This window comes from Piliocolobus tephrosceles, chromosome 3 (assembly GCF_002776525.5).
Source record: "Piliocolobus tephrosceles isolate RC106 chromosome 3, ASM277652v3, whole genome shotgun sequence".
Classification (NCBI taxonomy): domain Eukaryota; kingdom Metazoa; phylum Chordata; class Mammalia; order Primates; family Cercopithecidae; genus Piliocolobus; species Piliocolobus tephrosceles.
The window spans coordinates 89,369,343-89,384,171 of NC_045436.1; the positions used below are offsets into that span (position 1 = coordinate 89,369,343).

Consider the following 14,829-nt stretch of genomic DNA (forward strand, 5'->3'; position numbering starts at 1 on the left):
GGTTATGTGTTGCAAACTGTTTAATATCTTTTTCTGCCTTTAATAGGTAGAACACTGCTAAAAATTAAGCAGTTCAGTTCCTCCATTAATTCTAATACAGGTTGAATATCCTTTATCTGAAATGCTTGGAGCCAGAAGTGTTTCAAATTTCAGATTTTTTGAGATTTCAGAATATTTGCTGCAAATACATAGTGAGATCGCTTGAGGATGAGACTCGAGTCTAAATACTAAATTCATTTATGTTTCATATACACCTATACATATAAACTAAAGGTAATTTTGTACTATATGTATTTTTTGTTTTGTTTTGTTTTTTATTTTTGAGACAGAGTCTCACTCTGTCCCCTAGGCTGGAGTGCAGTGGCACAATCATGGCTCACGCCAACCTCCGCCTCCCAGGCTCAAACCATCCTCCTGTCTCAACTCCTATGTAGCTGGGACTACAGGTCACCCTGCACAGTTAATGTTTGTAGTTTTTGTAGAGATGGGGTTTCATCATGTTGCCCAAACTGGTCTCGAACTCCTGCACACAGGGAATCCACCCACCTCAACCTCCCAAAGTGCTGGGATTACAGGCATGAGCTACCTCACCAGGCTTGTACAATACGTATATATTTTTGGGATGGAGTCTTGCTCTGTTTCCCAGGCTAGAGTGCAGTGGAGTGATCTCGGCTCACTGCAAGCTCCGCCTCCTGGGTTCACACCATTCTCCTGCTTCAGCTTCCCAAGTAGCTGGGACTACAGGTGCCTGCCATCACGCCTGGCTAATTTTTTGTGTTTTTAGTAGAGATGGGGTTTCACCGTGTTAGCCAGGATGGTCTTGATCTCCTGACCTCATAATCTGCCCATCTCTACCTCCCAAAGTGCTGGGAGTACAGGTGTGAGCCACCGCACCCGGTCTTGTACAATATTTTTAATAATTTTGTACATAATACAGAGTTTTGCCTGTGACTTGTCATATGAGATCCGGTGTGGAATTTTCCACTTGTGGTGTCATGTCAGCCCTCATAAAATTTTGGACTTTGGAGCATTTTAGGATTTTGGATTTTCACATTAGGGATGCCCAACGTATAGTTTAAGACTGAACCAATAAGTGGTGATCTTTCAAGTTATTATATGTGACCATAATTCTCCTGTTCTAAATGGGAAGATCTATTTTACAATCATTTTAACAAAAATTTCTATTTTTGTGCATTTAAAAATATGTAAATCATTATATGCGACTCGAGGGGATAAAAATTGGGAGTGGTGGGAAATAATCTTTCTTACTCTAGATATGTAAGTACCCATCTGTGTTTCTGAAATTTTTTTGTAATTTTAAATTTTAACAAAATTTCAAACTCACAGAAGTGTAAAAGAACCCCTCATGTACACTTTACCCAGATAAACCATTTTTGCCACACTTGCTTTATCATTCTTTATCAATATATTTTTCTATACCATTTGCAAGTAAATTGGAGACATCATGAACTTTACCGCTAATACCTTACATAGCCAAAATACAGTTATCAAGAAATTGAGCATTGATGATAACACAGTTCATTGTCAAATCTCAGTTGTCTCAAGTAGATCTTTTATAGCTATTTTCATGGTCCAGGATCCAATCTGGATCATGCGTTGAATTTAGCTGTCATGTTGGAGTTCTTCAGTCTCCAACAGTTCATTAGCCTTTCTCTTTCCTTGCCTTAACATTTTCAAAGAGTACAGACCAGTTATTTTGTAAAATGTTCCCCTATGTGGGTTTATCTGAGGTTTCCTCGTGATTAAATTCAGATCGTGCATTTTTCGGAGGATTACCACTAAAGCAATGTTGTGTTCTCAGTGCATCCTATTTGAGGCACATGGTGTCAATTTGTTCTCATGTTGATGAGGTTAACTTTTATTATTTGAATAAGGTGGTGTCTGCCAGGTTTCTTCACCATAAAGTTACTATTTTTCGCTGTTAAAATTAATAAGTAATTTGTGGGGAGATTCTTTGAGACTATGTAAATGTTCTGTTCTCCAAAAAAGAAAAAAAAAAAGAGAGATCAGAAAGATTTGGCGGCTAGATGCAGTGGCTCATGCTTGTATTCGCAGCACTTTGGAAGGCCGAGGCAGGTAGATCACCTGAGGTCAGGAGTTTGAGACCAATGTGGCCAAAATGGTGAAACTCTGTCTCTACTAAAAATACAGAAATTAGCCAGGTGTGGTGGCGCACGCCCATAGTCCCCGCTACTCTGGAGGCTGAGGCAGGAGAATCGCTTGAATCTGGGAGGCAGAGGTTGCGGGGAGCCAAGATCATGCCACTGCCCTCCAGCCTGGGTGGCAGAGTGAGACTCTGTCTCACCAAAAAAAAAAAAAAAAAAAAAAAAATTAGCATTTATGGCTTTTTTCTAATGTCTTGTTTATTATTTTTCTTGAGTATATTATAAATTTAAAATTCTTGAGTTTTTATGACATTTGGATTTTAATAATACCTAACATTTTTAGCATTTACTGAATGCCTGTCATAGCAGTACAGAGCTTTTGTATCAATTTTTCTAGACTCACATCCCGACTTTGTCACTATCTAGCTTTGTGATAATGATGGTAACAATTACATATAGTTGTTTTAAGGATTGAAGATGTTGTTTGTAAAGGGCTTAGAACAGTGTGTGGCATATGGTGAACACCCAGAAAGATTAGCTGTCGTTACCACTGTTGAGATTGTGTTCTTGTCTGTTCTTCTTAACAATTCTGCAAGGCAGAAATAATCAACTCTATTTTACAGGTGAATTAACTGCAGCCTGAACAGGTTAAGTAACATTTGTCTGTGGTCACACAGCTGCTCAGTAGGCAGAGTAGGGATTCAAACTGAGGTCTCTCTGCAGGAAAATATGAAAAAGAAGGCGTCTTCCTATCCAGTGAGAGAACATAAACCACCAGAGTAGGTGGGAAGTAAAGGGCACATGACGGTAGTCACTACAGTATTAAACTTAGATGTTATCTTACTCCTGTGTTTTTTTTCTATTCCACAAAATAAGACCATATTATTGACTTTTTTACTATAGTCTTGGTGTTCTCTCTTCATGGTTTTTTAAAATAATATCTTTGTTGGTTGCAAATTAAAGAAACATTCTCCGTGGTGAGATGGGAAGAAAGTCTAGCTTTAAAAGGAATTTTATTTTTTTAAACCCTGCCCAGTTACAATAATTTTTTTCATATGTACAGAGGTAAAAGAAAGTGGCTGAAATTGGTGTGGGGATTACATGTAAGTGTCTAATAAAGTCGCGATTTGGAGTGCTTCTTAAGCATTTCGGTGACATTTTATTCCCTTTATTTGTGAGATTTTTGTGTGTTTAGTTTATGTGGGGTTGTTCTCCAGCTTTGAAAAAATTTCATTGAACCGTGATGAAAAATCAACCAGCAGGTTGGAGAATCAGAAGCTATTGGGTTAGCAGTGTTAAGTATTGAGGAAAGTTTAGGCTGAAAGCTGAGGAAAAAAAAACAATTGGAAAATCTATCAGGAAGTATTTGTCTTGTTTTGTTTTTTCCCACTCTGTAGCACTGTTTGGAGATAGAGGGAAGAGAGAACAGGAAGAACATTTCCTGAGTCTGTTGCTAATATGTGTTACACTTGTGATATCTGTTAAGTTGTAATTGTAGCCCTGTGGAGTAGGTGTTATTATGAGATCTGTTGTTACTAATGAGGAGCAGCTCAGAGATGTCAGGTGTCTTTTTCCTCAACTGGTAGGGAGTGGACATGAGGAAATCTCAAATTATCTGGTTAATTTCAAAAAGTTTAGCAATACTAGTAAGTATATTACCTTTGTTGACCCATTTTGCTTGTCTTTTAGAGAGAGAACAGCTTAAGCCTTTTTTTAAAGGCTTACTTGCTTTCTGATACTCTTCCCTAGCTTCAAGGATTCTGAGCTATTCTTATCTGTTCTCCTCGTTACTTCTTTAGATTTCAGCTCCCTCTTTTTCTCTTTCCTTTTTTCTTCTTTCAAGCTGTAACGTAGAGCCAGTAAAAGAATGAGAGAAAATTACTTCCAACTACTGCATTTCATACTTGACCCCCATTTGATCTCAGAATACTTAATATCACTAATTGCAGTGTGAAGTGACTGAGGCAAATTGATGCTATCCAGGCGTTAAGCATGGGACAAGTACCAAAGCTATTGATTGAGTGGAAACCAGTTTGTATGCTGAAAGCAGTATTTTGCTTGCTATCAGGATTCCAAAGATCAATATATAGCTAATGCATAGCTATGGCCATCAAATACTTATAGGGAAACAGATACCATATGATTACAGTACAACTTGAAAGGTGTAAGCAGGCAGGGTGGCTCACGCCTGTAAATCCTAGCACTTTGAGAGGCCGAGATGGGCGGATCACCTGAGGTCAGGAGTTTGAGACCAGCCTGGCCAACATAGTGAAACCTCATGTCTACTAAAAATAAGAAGATTAGCCGGGCGTGGTGGCCGGCGCCTGTAATCCCAGCTGCTTTGGAGGCTGAGGCAGGAGAATCACTTGAACCTGGGAGACGGAGGTTGCAATGAGCCGAGATCACGCCACTGCACTCCAGCCTGAGTGACAAGAGTGAGACTCTGTCTCAAGAAAAAAAAAAAGAGAAAAGAAAAGTGTATTAATTCAGGGTTGAGAATGTGCCTCTGCATAGGAGAGGAAATGATTTTCTGTGGGCATACAGGAAAAGTTTGACAAAGGATTTGAAATTTGAAGGATGAGTAGTAATTTGTCATGTGGAGAAAGGAAATGATGGCTAACAAACCAACATGCATCATGCATAAACAGAAGAAAAAATGTAGTATTGGGTCAAGAGTCAGAAGTTGGGTGTAACTGCATCATAAGGTAAAACAGAGGATGGTAAAGGAACAGACAGGTGAGAGATCCCGGTGAAAAAGGACAAGTAGAAGCCAAATTTTTGAAGTTTGTTTTATGACAATGTGAACGCATTTAGATCTTATTCACTAAGATGGTGGGGAAATTTGTGCTTTGTTTTTAAGCATGTTCAGAATGTTAACATACAAGTTCAATAAGGTACTGTGTTTTAAAAATACCTTTTTGATTTGTTTGCCAGTAATGGCATGACCTCTAATTAATTCATTAATTAGATTGCATTAATCTAAATAGCAAAATATCATGAGTCTGTTTATCTTACTGATTTATTTGGGTTTGTAACATTGCTATTTTGACAAATTCAAAAATAGAGATTTGCAGTTATTTTTTCTTCTGAAAGTGAATTTAAAGTGAACTAGCAGATTTCAAACTATTTAGTAAACAAAATAGAATAAAAAAATTAATACTTTAAAGCTTATAGCATTATTAAAATGAACAATCTTTAAAATATTAACAGTTGATTTGACATGAAAGAAGCTAAACAGCATAATTGAGTAGTAGTATGTTCTTTGGAATAAGTGGATGTATAAGTAATCTTTTATCTTTGGACTTTATTTTTTTTCAAGAGTGGTTGTTTCTTGATATATAGTTTTCCTTAGAATTCCCATGATATTTTTAATAGCAGTTTTGGGAAATAATTCACATACCATAAAATTCACCTATTTATGTTGTGCTGTTCTGCAGTTTTTAGCATTTTCACAAAGTAGCAACCATCACTACTATGTAATTCCAGAACATATTCTTCACCCCAAAATAGAAACGTCGTATGTTTTAGCATTCTTCCCATTCTACCCTCCCCGCACAGCCACACAAAGCTCTAGGCAACCATTAATCCTCTGTCTCTATAGATTTGTCTATTTTGAACATTTTATATGTAGAGATCATATAATATGTGGTTGTTACTTGCATCTTTCTCTTACCATAATATTTTCAAGGTTCATCCACATTATGGCATATGTCAGTACTTTATGATTTTTTGTTGCCAAAAAATATTCCATATGTGACTATATCACATTTTATTTGTCCATTCATGAGTTGATGGACATTTGGGTTGTTTCTACTTTTTGGCTGTTATGAATAATGCTGCTGTGAACATTTGTCGACAAGTTTTTGTGTGGGTTTATGTTTTCATTTCTCTTGAGTGGAATTGCTGGGTCAGAACTCTGTATTTAACTTTTGAGAAACTGCCAAACTGTTTTCCAAAGTAACTGCACCATTTTACAATCCAGTGAGGATTCTAATTTCTCCACATCTTTGGTAATAAGTTTTGGCAAAGATGTGGAAAAATTGGAATCCTCATTGGATTGGTTACAACCATCCTAGTGGATATAAAGTGGTATGTTGTTTTGATTTTCATTTTCCTAATGGATAGTGATGTTGAGCATCTTTTCATGTGTTTTTTGGTCATTTGTTTATCTTCTTTGGATAAATATCTTTTGCCCATTTTAAATTTGGTTATTTGTTGTTCTATTGTTGAGTTGTAAGAATTTGTTACATATTCTGAACATTAACCCCTTATCAGATATATGATTTGCAAATATTTACTCTCATACTGTGGGTTGTCTTTTTACTTCTTGAGGATGTGGTAACCTTTAGAGCACAAAGTTCTTAATTTTGATGAAGTCCAAATTATTTTTTTCTTTTGTTGCTTGTACCTTTGATGTCATATCTAAAAATTCATTTAGTCATGAAGATTTATTCCTGTATTCTTAAGAGTTTTGTAGTTTTAGCACTTACATTTTATGTCTGTGATCCATTTTGAGTTAGTTGTAGTGTAAGGTGTAAGGAAGGAGTCCAGCTTTGTTGTTCTGCATGTGGATATGCCTGGTTGTTCCAGCACCATTTGCTGAAAAGAATATTATTTCCCCATTGAAATGTCATGGTAAATTGTTTAGTTTTATTAAGGTAAAATATATATAACATAAAATTAACTATTTTAAAGTGTATAGTTCAGTGGCATTTAATACATGTACAGTGTTGTGTAATCCCTACTTCTATTTAGCTCTATCTAACTTTGTGAAGTACTAGACATTTTCATCATCCCAAAAGAAAATCCTACACTCAGTCACTCCCCATTTTCCCCTCCCCTCAGCCCCTGGCAACAGCTATCTACTTTCTGTCTCTATGGATTTACCTATTCTGGATATTTCATATAAATAGAATTATATAATATATATGATCTTTTCTGTCTGATTTATTTCACTTAGGCAAATTTTCAGGTTTCATTCACATTGTAGTGTGCATCTGTACTTCATTTTTATGGCTAAATAATATCCCATTTTATAGATATACCATATTTTGTTTGTCCATTAATCTGTTGATGAATATTTGGAGACTTTTGACCTGATATATCAGCATTCTGCTTTAGTTTAAAATTCACAAATAAAAGGAACAAAAAGGAAAGGGCATTACTTTCCATATTAAGAGGAAAAATATATGTGCAAAATTGTTCTACTTATCACGAAGAAGGCATTTTGTAAATATTAGTGTCTTCTGTTACTTATTTTATGTGTGTCTTCATATCCACTGTCTCATTTAGACCTTATAAGAAAAAAACCGCACATAGGACATTTAAAAAATCGTTAGCATTTTGCAGAAGAGTTATATAGCAAGTTACCTTCACTTATTCTCAGGAGAAAAAAACCACAAAGTTATATAGCAAGTAAATGATGGAGTTGAGGTAACTGCAGTCTTTGCCTGCAAATCATGTTCTTTGCTAATAAGAAAATGTTCCTACACAAAAAGCATTAGCTGTTATGCCCTGAGTCAGTATACCTAATTCTCATGTTTATGTAAAATTATTCAATGAAAGATAATTATGCATACCTGTTCTTTTCCTATCACAGTTGAAAATTAACCTAAATGTAGTTTAAATACCAGCTATAATACTGGTATTAAGAGCAAGGGATAACCTCTGTAGCATAGAATTTTGTGTTACTGTGAAACAGAGCAAGATCTCTAACATAATAGAGGGGTCATGCAGACTTTTTGTTTTCTTCATCATAATATACTCTAGCATATGTACCTAGGATAATTGTAGGTCTCAAAATATGTGTTGAATGAATGGAAAAAGTATATTGTTTGTTCTATTCATGTGACCTCTGACCAGATTTCCTCATAAATTGCCACTGAATTCTCATCTTAACAGGTTTTGAATGAGCACACATAATAAAAATTCTTACAGTCTAACATTTGTATAAATTAGTGTGCCTTTCATTTATATTACCTTATTAAATATGGCAGGTATTATTTAATCTCTATTCTGCAGCTATATAAACTGAGACAGAAAAACTTAGTAGCATGCCAGATAGCAACCTAAGCTACAGACTCCTCATTTATCAATGTCTCAAACAGTGTGCTATGATATAAATAAAAGTCATTAAAATTTAATTACCTTAATATACCCTAAGATTGATAAAATGTATTTAGTATTTATCATTAATAATGATAAAATAGGCCGGGCACGGTGGCTCAAGCCTGTAATCCCAGCACTTTGGGAGGCTGAGACGGGCGGATCACAAGGTCAGGAGATCGTGATCATCCTGGCGAACACGGTGAAACCCCGTCTCTACTAAAAAAAATACAAAAAACTATCTGGGCGAGGTGGCGGGCGCCTGTAGTCCCAGCTACTCGGGAGGCTGAAGCAGGAGAATGGCGTAAACCCAGGAGGCGGAGCTTGCAGTGAGCTGAGATCCGGCCACTGCACTCCACCAGCCTGGGCGACAGAGCGAGCCTCCGTCTCCAAAAAAAAAAAAAAAAAAAAAAAAAAAGAAATGATGATAACATATATTTGGTAGATGTAATCCTTAAGATGTGACTATATTAACATTTCTATCAACTTAAAATTTTTATTGATGTGTTTGACTACTTTTAATAGTTTAATATCTGTTCTTCTCTAAGATCCCTTACATGTTTACCTGAGTTTTATCCCACTCATCGGCTTCATTTTCTCTCGACTCTCATCTTCTATTCTTAACAGAAATTCATTGGTTTTTAAAATGTCTGTAGACATCAATCATTTCACTTTTTTACTAGAATCAGGAATTTTCCTAGTTCAGCCAAAACATCTTTTTCAAAATTGCCAAAGGCTGCTTTAAGATACTTTGTCGTTTTAAGCCTAGTAGATGTTTTGGTTTTCTTTTTAGGTGTTGACAGCTCTTCTACCACAAGCAGTGCTTCTCCAATGCCCAACAGTTATGATGCCCTGGAAGGAGGCAGTTACCCAGGTAATTTGTTGTTTTGTGCTTGCTTGTTCTTCATTTTAAAAGTTATTGACCATCAGTTGCCTTCAAATGTGAACATACATTACACAAAATAGCAGGCTATATTTTTCACAAGAAAAAAAAGGACATTTTTCTGGCACTTTTCAGCCGCAACTTAATAGCATTAATAGCATTAACTAACAACTATGAAGGTTGTTTCTGGGGCTATTATTTTTTGTTGTTATCATACTCTGTCTTTTTCTAAAAGATTGTCAATAACTTTTCTCTTCTTTCCCCTTCTTTTTAAAGAATAACTGTTCCTTAAATAAATTTTTTATTTCTATTCTCATGCTTAGGTCTTTGAATTCTTTTCAACTAGCCTCTGAGTATAGTCTTTGACTCTTTGCTCCCTCAGTGGCTTCTGGCTGCCTCTAGTAGGTAAATAGATACTACCCCCAACTTGGGGGTAGGTTTTGGAGACATCAGTTTTAACTATATCTGAAATCACTTTAGCCATTACATTCAAGTACAGGAGTGGAGAGTATTGAAAGAAAAAACTATCATTTCATTTTAATATCTTATACTGTGAGTTTTCTTGCTCTCCTGTCTCCTATCACTGACAACCTGACAACTGTACCTGACCTCTGTCTCTCTTTTTCTAATGATTCCAAGCTTCAAAACTAACAGAAAAAGCAGTTTTGCCCTTCTCTTTATTTCTTATCTCTTTGTTGATGATCCAGGATGAAGTTTAATTGAAGTTGGAATGTTCTATACTTAAAAAAGAAAAAAATACTATCTTGCTATCACTATTCTATGAATCAGTAGAAAACTTCAGTCTTTTCAGCTCAGTATGGAATTCCCTTGTAATATTTTAAAAATACTACTGGGCGTGGTGGCTCACACCTGTAATCCCAGCACTTTGGTAGGCCGAGGTGGGCAGATCACGAGGTCAGGAGATCAAGACCATCCTGGCTAACACGATGAAACCCCATCTCTACTAAAAATACAAAAAGTTAGGTGGGCATGGTGGCGGGCGCCTGTAGTCCCAGCTGCTTGGGAGGCTGAGGTGGCAGAATGGCGTGAACCTGGGAGACAGAGCTTGCAGTGAGCCGAGATCTCGCCACTGCACTCCAGCCTGGGCGACAGAGAGAGACTCCGTCTCAAAAAAAAAAAAAAAAAAAAAATTTTTTTAAACTTGAATAAATGACTCAGTTTTTTGTAGTTAAGGATTTTTGGCCCTAGGAATTTTGTTTGTGTGTGTGTGTGTGTGTGTAAGAAGTTGTAAACCATTCCAAAAACAATCTCTTGTCAAGATAGTCTAGAAGAGTTGCTTAATTCACTAAAAGATGAACAACCATATAGTATCCCATGAACTCTAAATTAATGTGAAACAAAAAATGTCTAGTGTAGTATAGTTGAAAGATTCTGGCCCTGCAGTCAAACTTTGGTTTCTTTGTATTCATTCAGTCAACAAATTCTAATCTTGTAATCCTATGTGTTGAAAGTACTTCAGTAACCTTGGACAAGTTTTCTTCCTATTATACTGCACCAAAATTAAAGAACTATGTGAGCATCTGTAGCAGTAATGTTAAATGAACTGTAGGCCTACTGTATGTCAGGTACTAGGATAGATCTGTAGAATTCTTTCCTGAAGAAGGGGAGAAGATTTAGACCTTCATGTTTGTAACTCCAGTTTTCTTTCCTCCTCCTCCTCCTCCTCCTCCTCCTCCTCCTCCCTCCTCCCTCCTCCTCCTTCCTCCTCCTCCTTCCTCCTCCTCTTCTCCTCCTCCTCCTCCTCCTTCTTTTTTTTTTTTTTTTTTTTGAGACAAGGTCTCATTCTGTCACCCAAGCTGGAGTGCAGTGGTGTGATCATGGTTCACTGCAGCCTGGTACTACTGGGCTAAAGCCATCCTCCCTCCTCGGCCTCCCCAGTAGCTGGGACTACAGGTGTACACCACCATATCCAGCTTTTTTTTTTTTTCTTTTCATAGAGATGGGGTCTCACTTTGTTGTCCAAGCTGATATCAAACATCTGGCTTCAAACAGTCCTTCCACCTCGGCCTTCCAAAATGTTGGGATAATAGGCGTGAGCCATTGCACCCAGCCCCATTTTTTTTATTTCTTATGCTGATAAATTGTCATGTTATGAGAACTTTCTGCCTATGTTTCCATCACCATGAGGAGAGACAAGCAAGAGATCTAAGGATTATGACAGCGTGTTGAAGGTCTTACCCTCTTAAGAAGTCTGGGAGGTTACCAGAAAGCCAGTAAGCTGATCCCTGCCTAGTCAGCACAAGATGATAGCAGAATGTCTAGGAATGTATCTTCAGAATTAGACCCAATAAGGAGATGTGATTCTTCAAGGGAAAAAAAAAAAAGATTGATTCAGTTAAATGTTTCTAAGAATGTATTTTTGCAGAATCCAAATGCTAGTGAAGGATATCTTATGAACTAAAATGAATGCATATTGTAGATTTGACTTCATAATAGGACTAAACAGTCAATATGCCAAATTGTTAATAATGGTTATGTATAGAGTAACTTTTAGAGCTTCTTTTTGTTATTATTGTTTTTGTATAAGATATTTAAGTTTTCTCCAGTTTTTTTGTTTTAATTCCACTTTGTTTAAAATTTAAATAAGGGCATTTATTTATTAAATACATTTTACTTGACATTTATTACATACTAAACATTGTTCTAGGAGCAGGACACTATTCTAGACAGTATCTTTTTATTTTTTGATACAGAGTCTCACCCTGTGGCCCAGGCTGGAGTGCAATGGCACCATCTCAGCTCACTGCAACCTCAGCCTCCTGAGTAGCTGGAACTATAGGCACCCGCCACCACGCCCAGCTAATTTTTGTATTTTTAGTAGAGATGGGGTTTCGCCATATTTGCTAGGCTGGCCTCGAACTCCTGACCTCATGATCCACCCACCTCAGTCTCCCACAGTACTGGGATTACAGGAGTGAGCCACCGTGCCCAGCCTCTAGACACTATCTTTCATACTTGACTGACAGTTTTGCTACTGCAAATAATGCACATTTATAGGGGATTATGGAAACATGTTACTCCTTCCATAGAGTTAGTTTCTATATAGATGATAGGGTTAGATAAAGCAAATTGGAGAAAAGAGTAGTTGACACCCTTTTTATGCTTGCTTTGTTTTGTGGTGCTTAGTGTCTGCTGAGAGAATTTTTTATAACTGTATTAACTGTGTGTGTGTGTGTGTGTGTGTGTGGTGTTATATAAATATGTTGTTGTTTTTTTTTTTTTTTTTTTGAGACGGAGTCTTGCTTCTGTCACCCTGGCTGGAGTGCAGTGGCCGGATCTCAGCTCACTGCAAGCTCTGCCTCCCAGATTTACGCCATTCTCCTGCCTCAGCCTCCCGTGTAGTTGGGACTACAGGCGCCTGCCACCTCGCCCGGCTAGTTTTTTGTATTTTTTAGTAGAGACGGGGTTTCACCGTGTTAGCCAGGATGGTCTCGATCTCCTGACCTTGTGATCCGCCCATCTTGGCCTCCCAAAGTGCTGGGATTACAGGCTTGAGCCACCGCGCCCGGCCCTATATTGTTCTTATCTGTTAGAATTATCATTTCAAGGGGCTCACACCTATATGCTCCGCACTTTGGGAGGTCGAGGTAGAAAAATCTCTTGAGCACAAGTGTTCAAGACCAGCCTAGGCAACATGGGAGACCCCATCTCTATTTAAAAAGAAGAAATACCAACTAATGTATCTGTTGGTGAAATTATGTAAAATACGGGGTAGAGTTTTCTCGTAAATACTCCTGTAAAAAGGAAAAAAAAAAAGATGCAGTATGACAACATGTAAAACAAGATTAGCAAAATATTGATAATTATTGAAGCTTAGTGATAAGTATATGGGGTTCATCATTCTCCCTACTTTGCGTGTGTTCAAAATTTCTTAGAATAAAAAGCTTTAAAAAGAAAAAAGGAAATGTCAGGGGTTATGGACTGGATCCAGAGTCCAGTCTTTGTGGAGTCTTGATTTTCAGTTGTTAACACCATGTGTTTCCATTTTTTAGATATGCTTTCTTCATCAGCAAGCAGTCCTGCTCCTGATCCCGCCCCTGAACCTGATCCTGCTTCTGCTCCAGCTCCAGCTTCAGCTGCAGCTCCTGTCATCCCTCAGCCTTCAAAAATGGCTAAGCCTTTTGGCTATGGCTATCCAACACTTCAGCCTGGTTATCAGAATACTACAGCACCACTTACTTCTGGAGTACAGCCCAGTAACCCGGTATATTCTGGATTCCAGCAGTATCCTCAAGTATGTATTCAGTCATATACGCATATTGTAACAGTTATAAAACTTAATTCTGACAAATTCCTGGTGGGATTTGTACCTAAGATCCAAGTGGTACAAATACATGTCAGCCTATATCAAACATACATAGAATTTGATCTCAGCTTTTTTGTGTGTATATATGTAGAAAAAGATTAAATGAAATATAAATATCACATTTTTAAAAAGGTTAAATCTAGATCAAGATATTAGCTATGATTTTATTTTTCTTCACTGTATCTTTATTTTTCAGTCTGCAATTGCAAGTATTAATTTTATAATCAGAAAATTTAAGTAAATGTTAAGTTTTTAAAAAAATTTTGTATTATCTCAAGCCTGTAATCCCAGCACTTTGGGAGGCCGAGACGGGCGGATCACGAGGTCAGGAGATCGAGACCATCCTGGCTAACACGGTGAAACCCCGTCTCTACTAAAAATACAAAAATCTAGCCGGGCGAGATGGCGGGCGCCTGTAGTCCCAGCTACTTGGGAGGCTGAGGCAGGAGAATGGCGTAAACCCGGGAGGCGGAGCTTGCAGTGAGCTGAGGTCCCGCCACTGCACTCCAGCCTGGGCGACAGAGCGAGACTCTGTCTCAAAAAAAAAAAAAAAAAAATTTTGTATTATCAAACTGGCATTCTCCTTAGAAAATGACAGGTAAAATGTGATTTGGTCCCTACCCTGCATTTAAAGAACTTTATGACACATAACTCATCTTGATGAGAGCCTCCACACACATAAATATGCTCATAGGTTCACATGCTCGTTTACTGCTGAAGTGGCTACACTTTCTAGGGTATAGACCCATGGTTCGTCATCTTGCAGCCAGGAAAATTTAGGACGCGGACACGCATGAGGAGTTTATGGGTGGAAGTTTAATAGGCAGAAGAGAGGAGAAAGAGAAACAGCTTTCTCGAGAGGGGCCTCCAAGTGGAAAACACTGGCTGGAGGCAGATGCACCAAATCTTACAGTCCATCTTGAGGAGGCAATGTCTTATTTACTTAGGGCTCACAGATCGGTTCGATTAGTTGTTACCTTTACATAAGGCATTGGGGGAGAGGCTGGTTGCCCTACCCTAATCTTCTTATGCAAACAAATTATCCTTGGCCAGCACCATTTTGTCTGCTCTTTACAGTACACGTGACTGGCAGAGAAGGGAATGAGGGAACCGCCATCTTGAACATGTCTGGCCCCTAGTTCCTGCCAGCATTCACCCTTGGAGGCCGCCAGCTTGCTTGTCTATGTCTGCAGCTCGACTTTACAGGCTGCTCTTCCTTACAGAATGGTTTGGGGCTGCTTTTCATTAAAAAGAAAAGCCTTAACTGAGGATTCACATACCCTCACTATCTGCCTAAGTTATTTCTTCTTAACTCCTATATCACTGCTGCTAGGACCCATTCTGACATGACCTTTTCTGGAGCCACCTCATAAACCTAGCAGTTTAAC

At 37.8% G+C, this 14,829-nt stretch overlaps 1 protein-coding gene across 5 annotated transcripts in view; it reads left to right on the top strand.

Annotated features, from left to right (window-relative positions):
• Positions 1-14,829, top strand: part of SEC24B (SEC24 homolog B, COPII coat complex component) — a 114,067-nt gene that overhangs the window by 53,494 nt on the left and 45,744 nt on the right. For all 5 annotated transcript variants that reach the window (XM_023219917.3, XM_023219918.3, XM_023219919.3 and 2 more), the window contains 2 exons: positions 9,025-9,105; positions 13,128-13,369. In XM_023219917.3, coding sequence (XP_023075685.2) covers positions 9,025-9,105; positions 13,128-13,369 — 323 coding nt within the window. The remainder of the gene's footprint in view (positions 1-9,024; positions 9,106-13,127; positions 13,370-14,829) is intronic.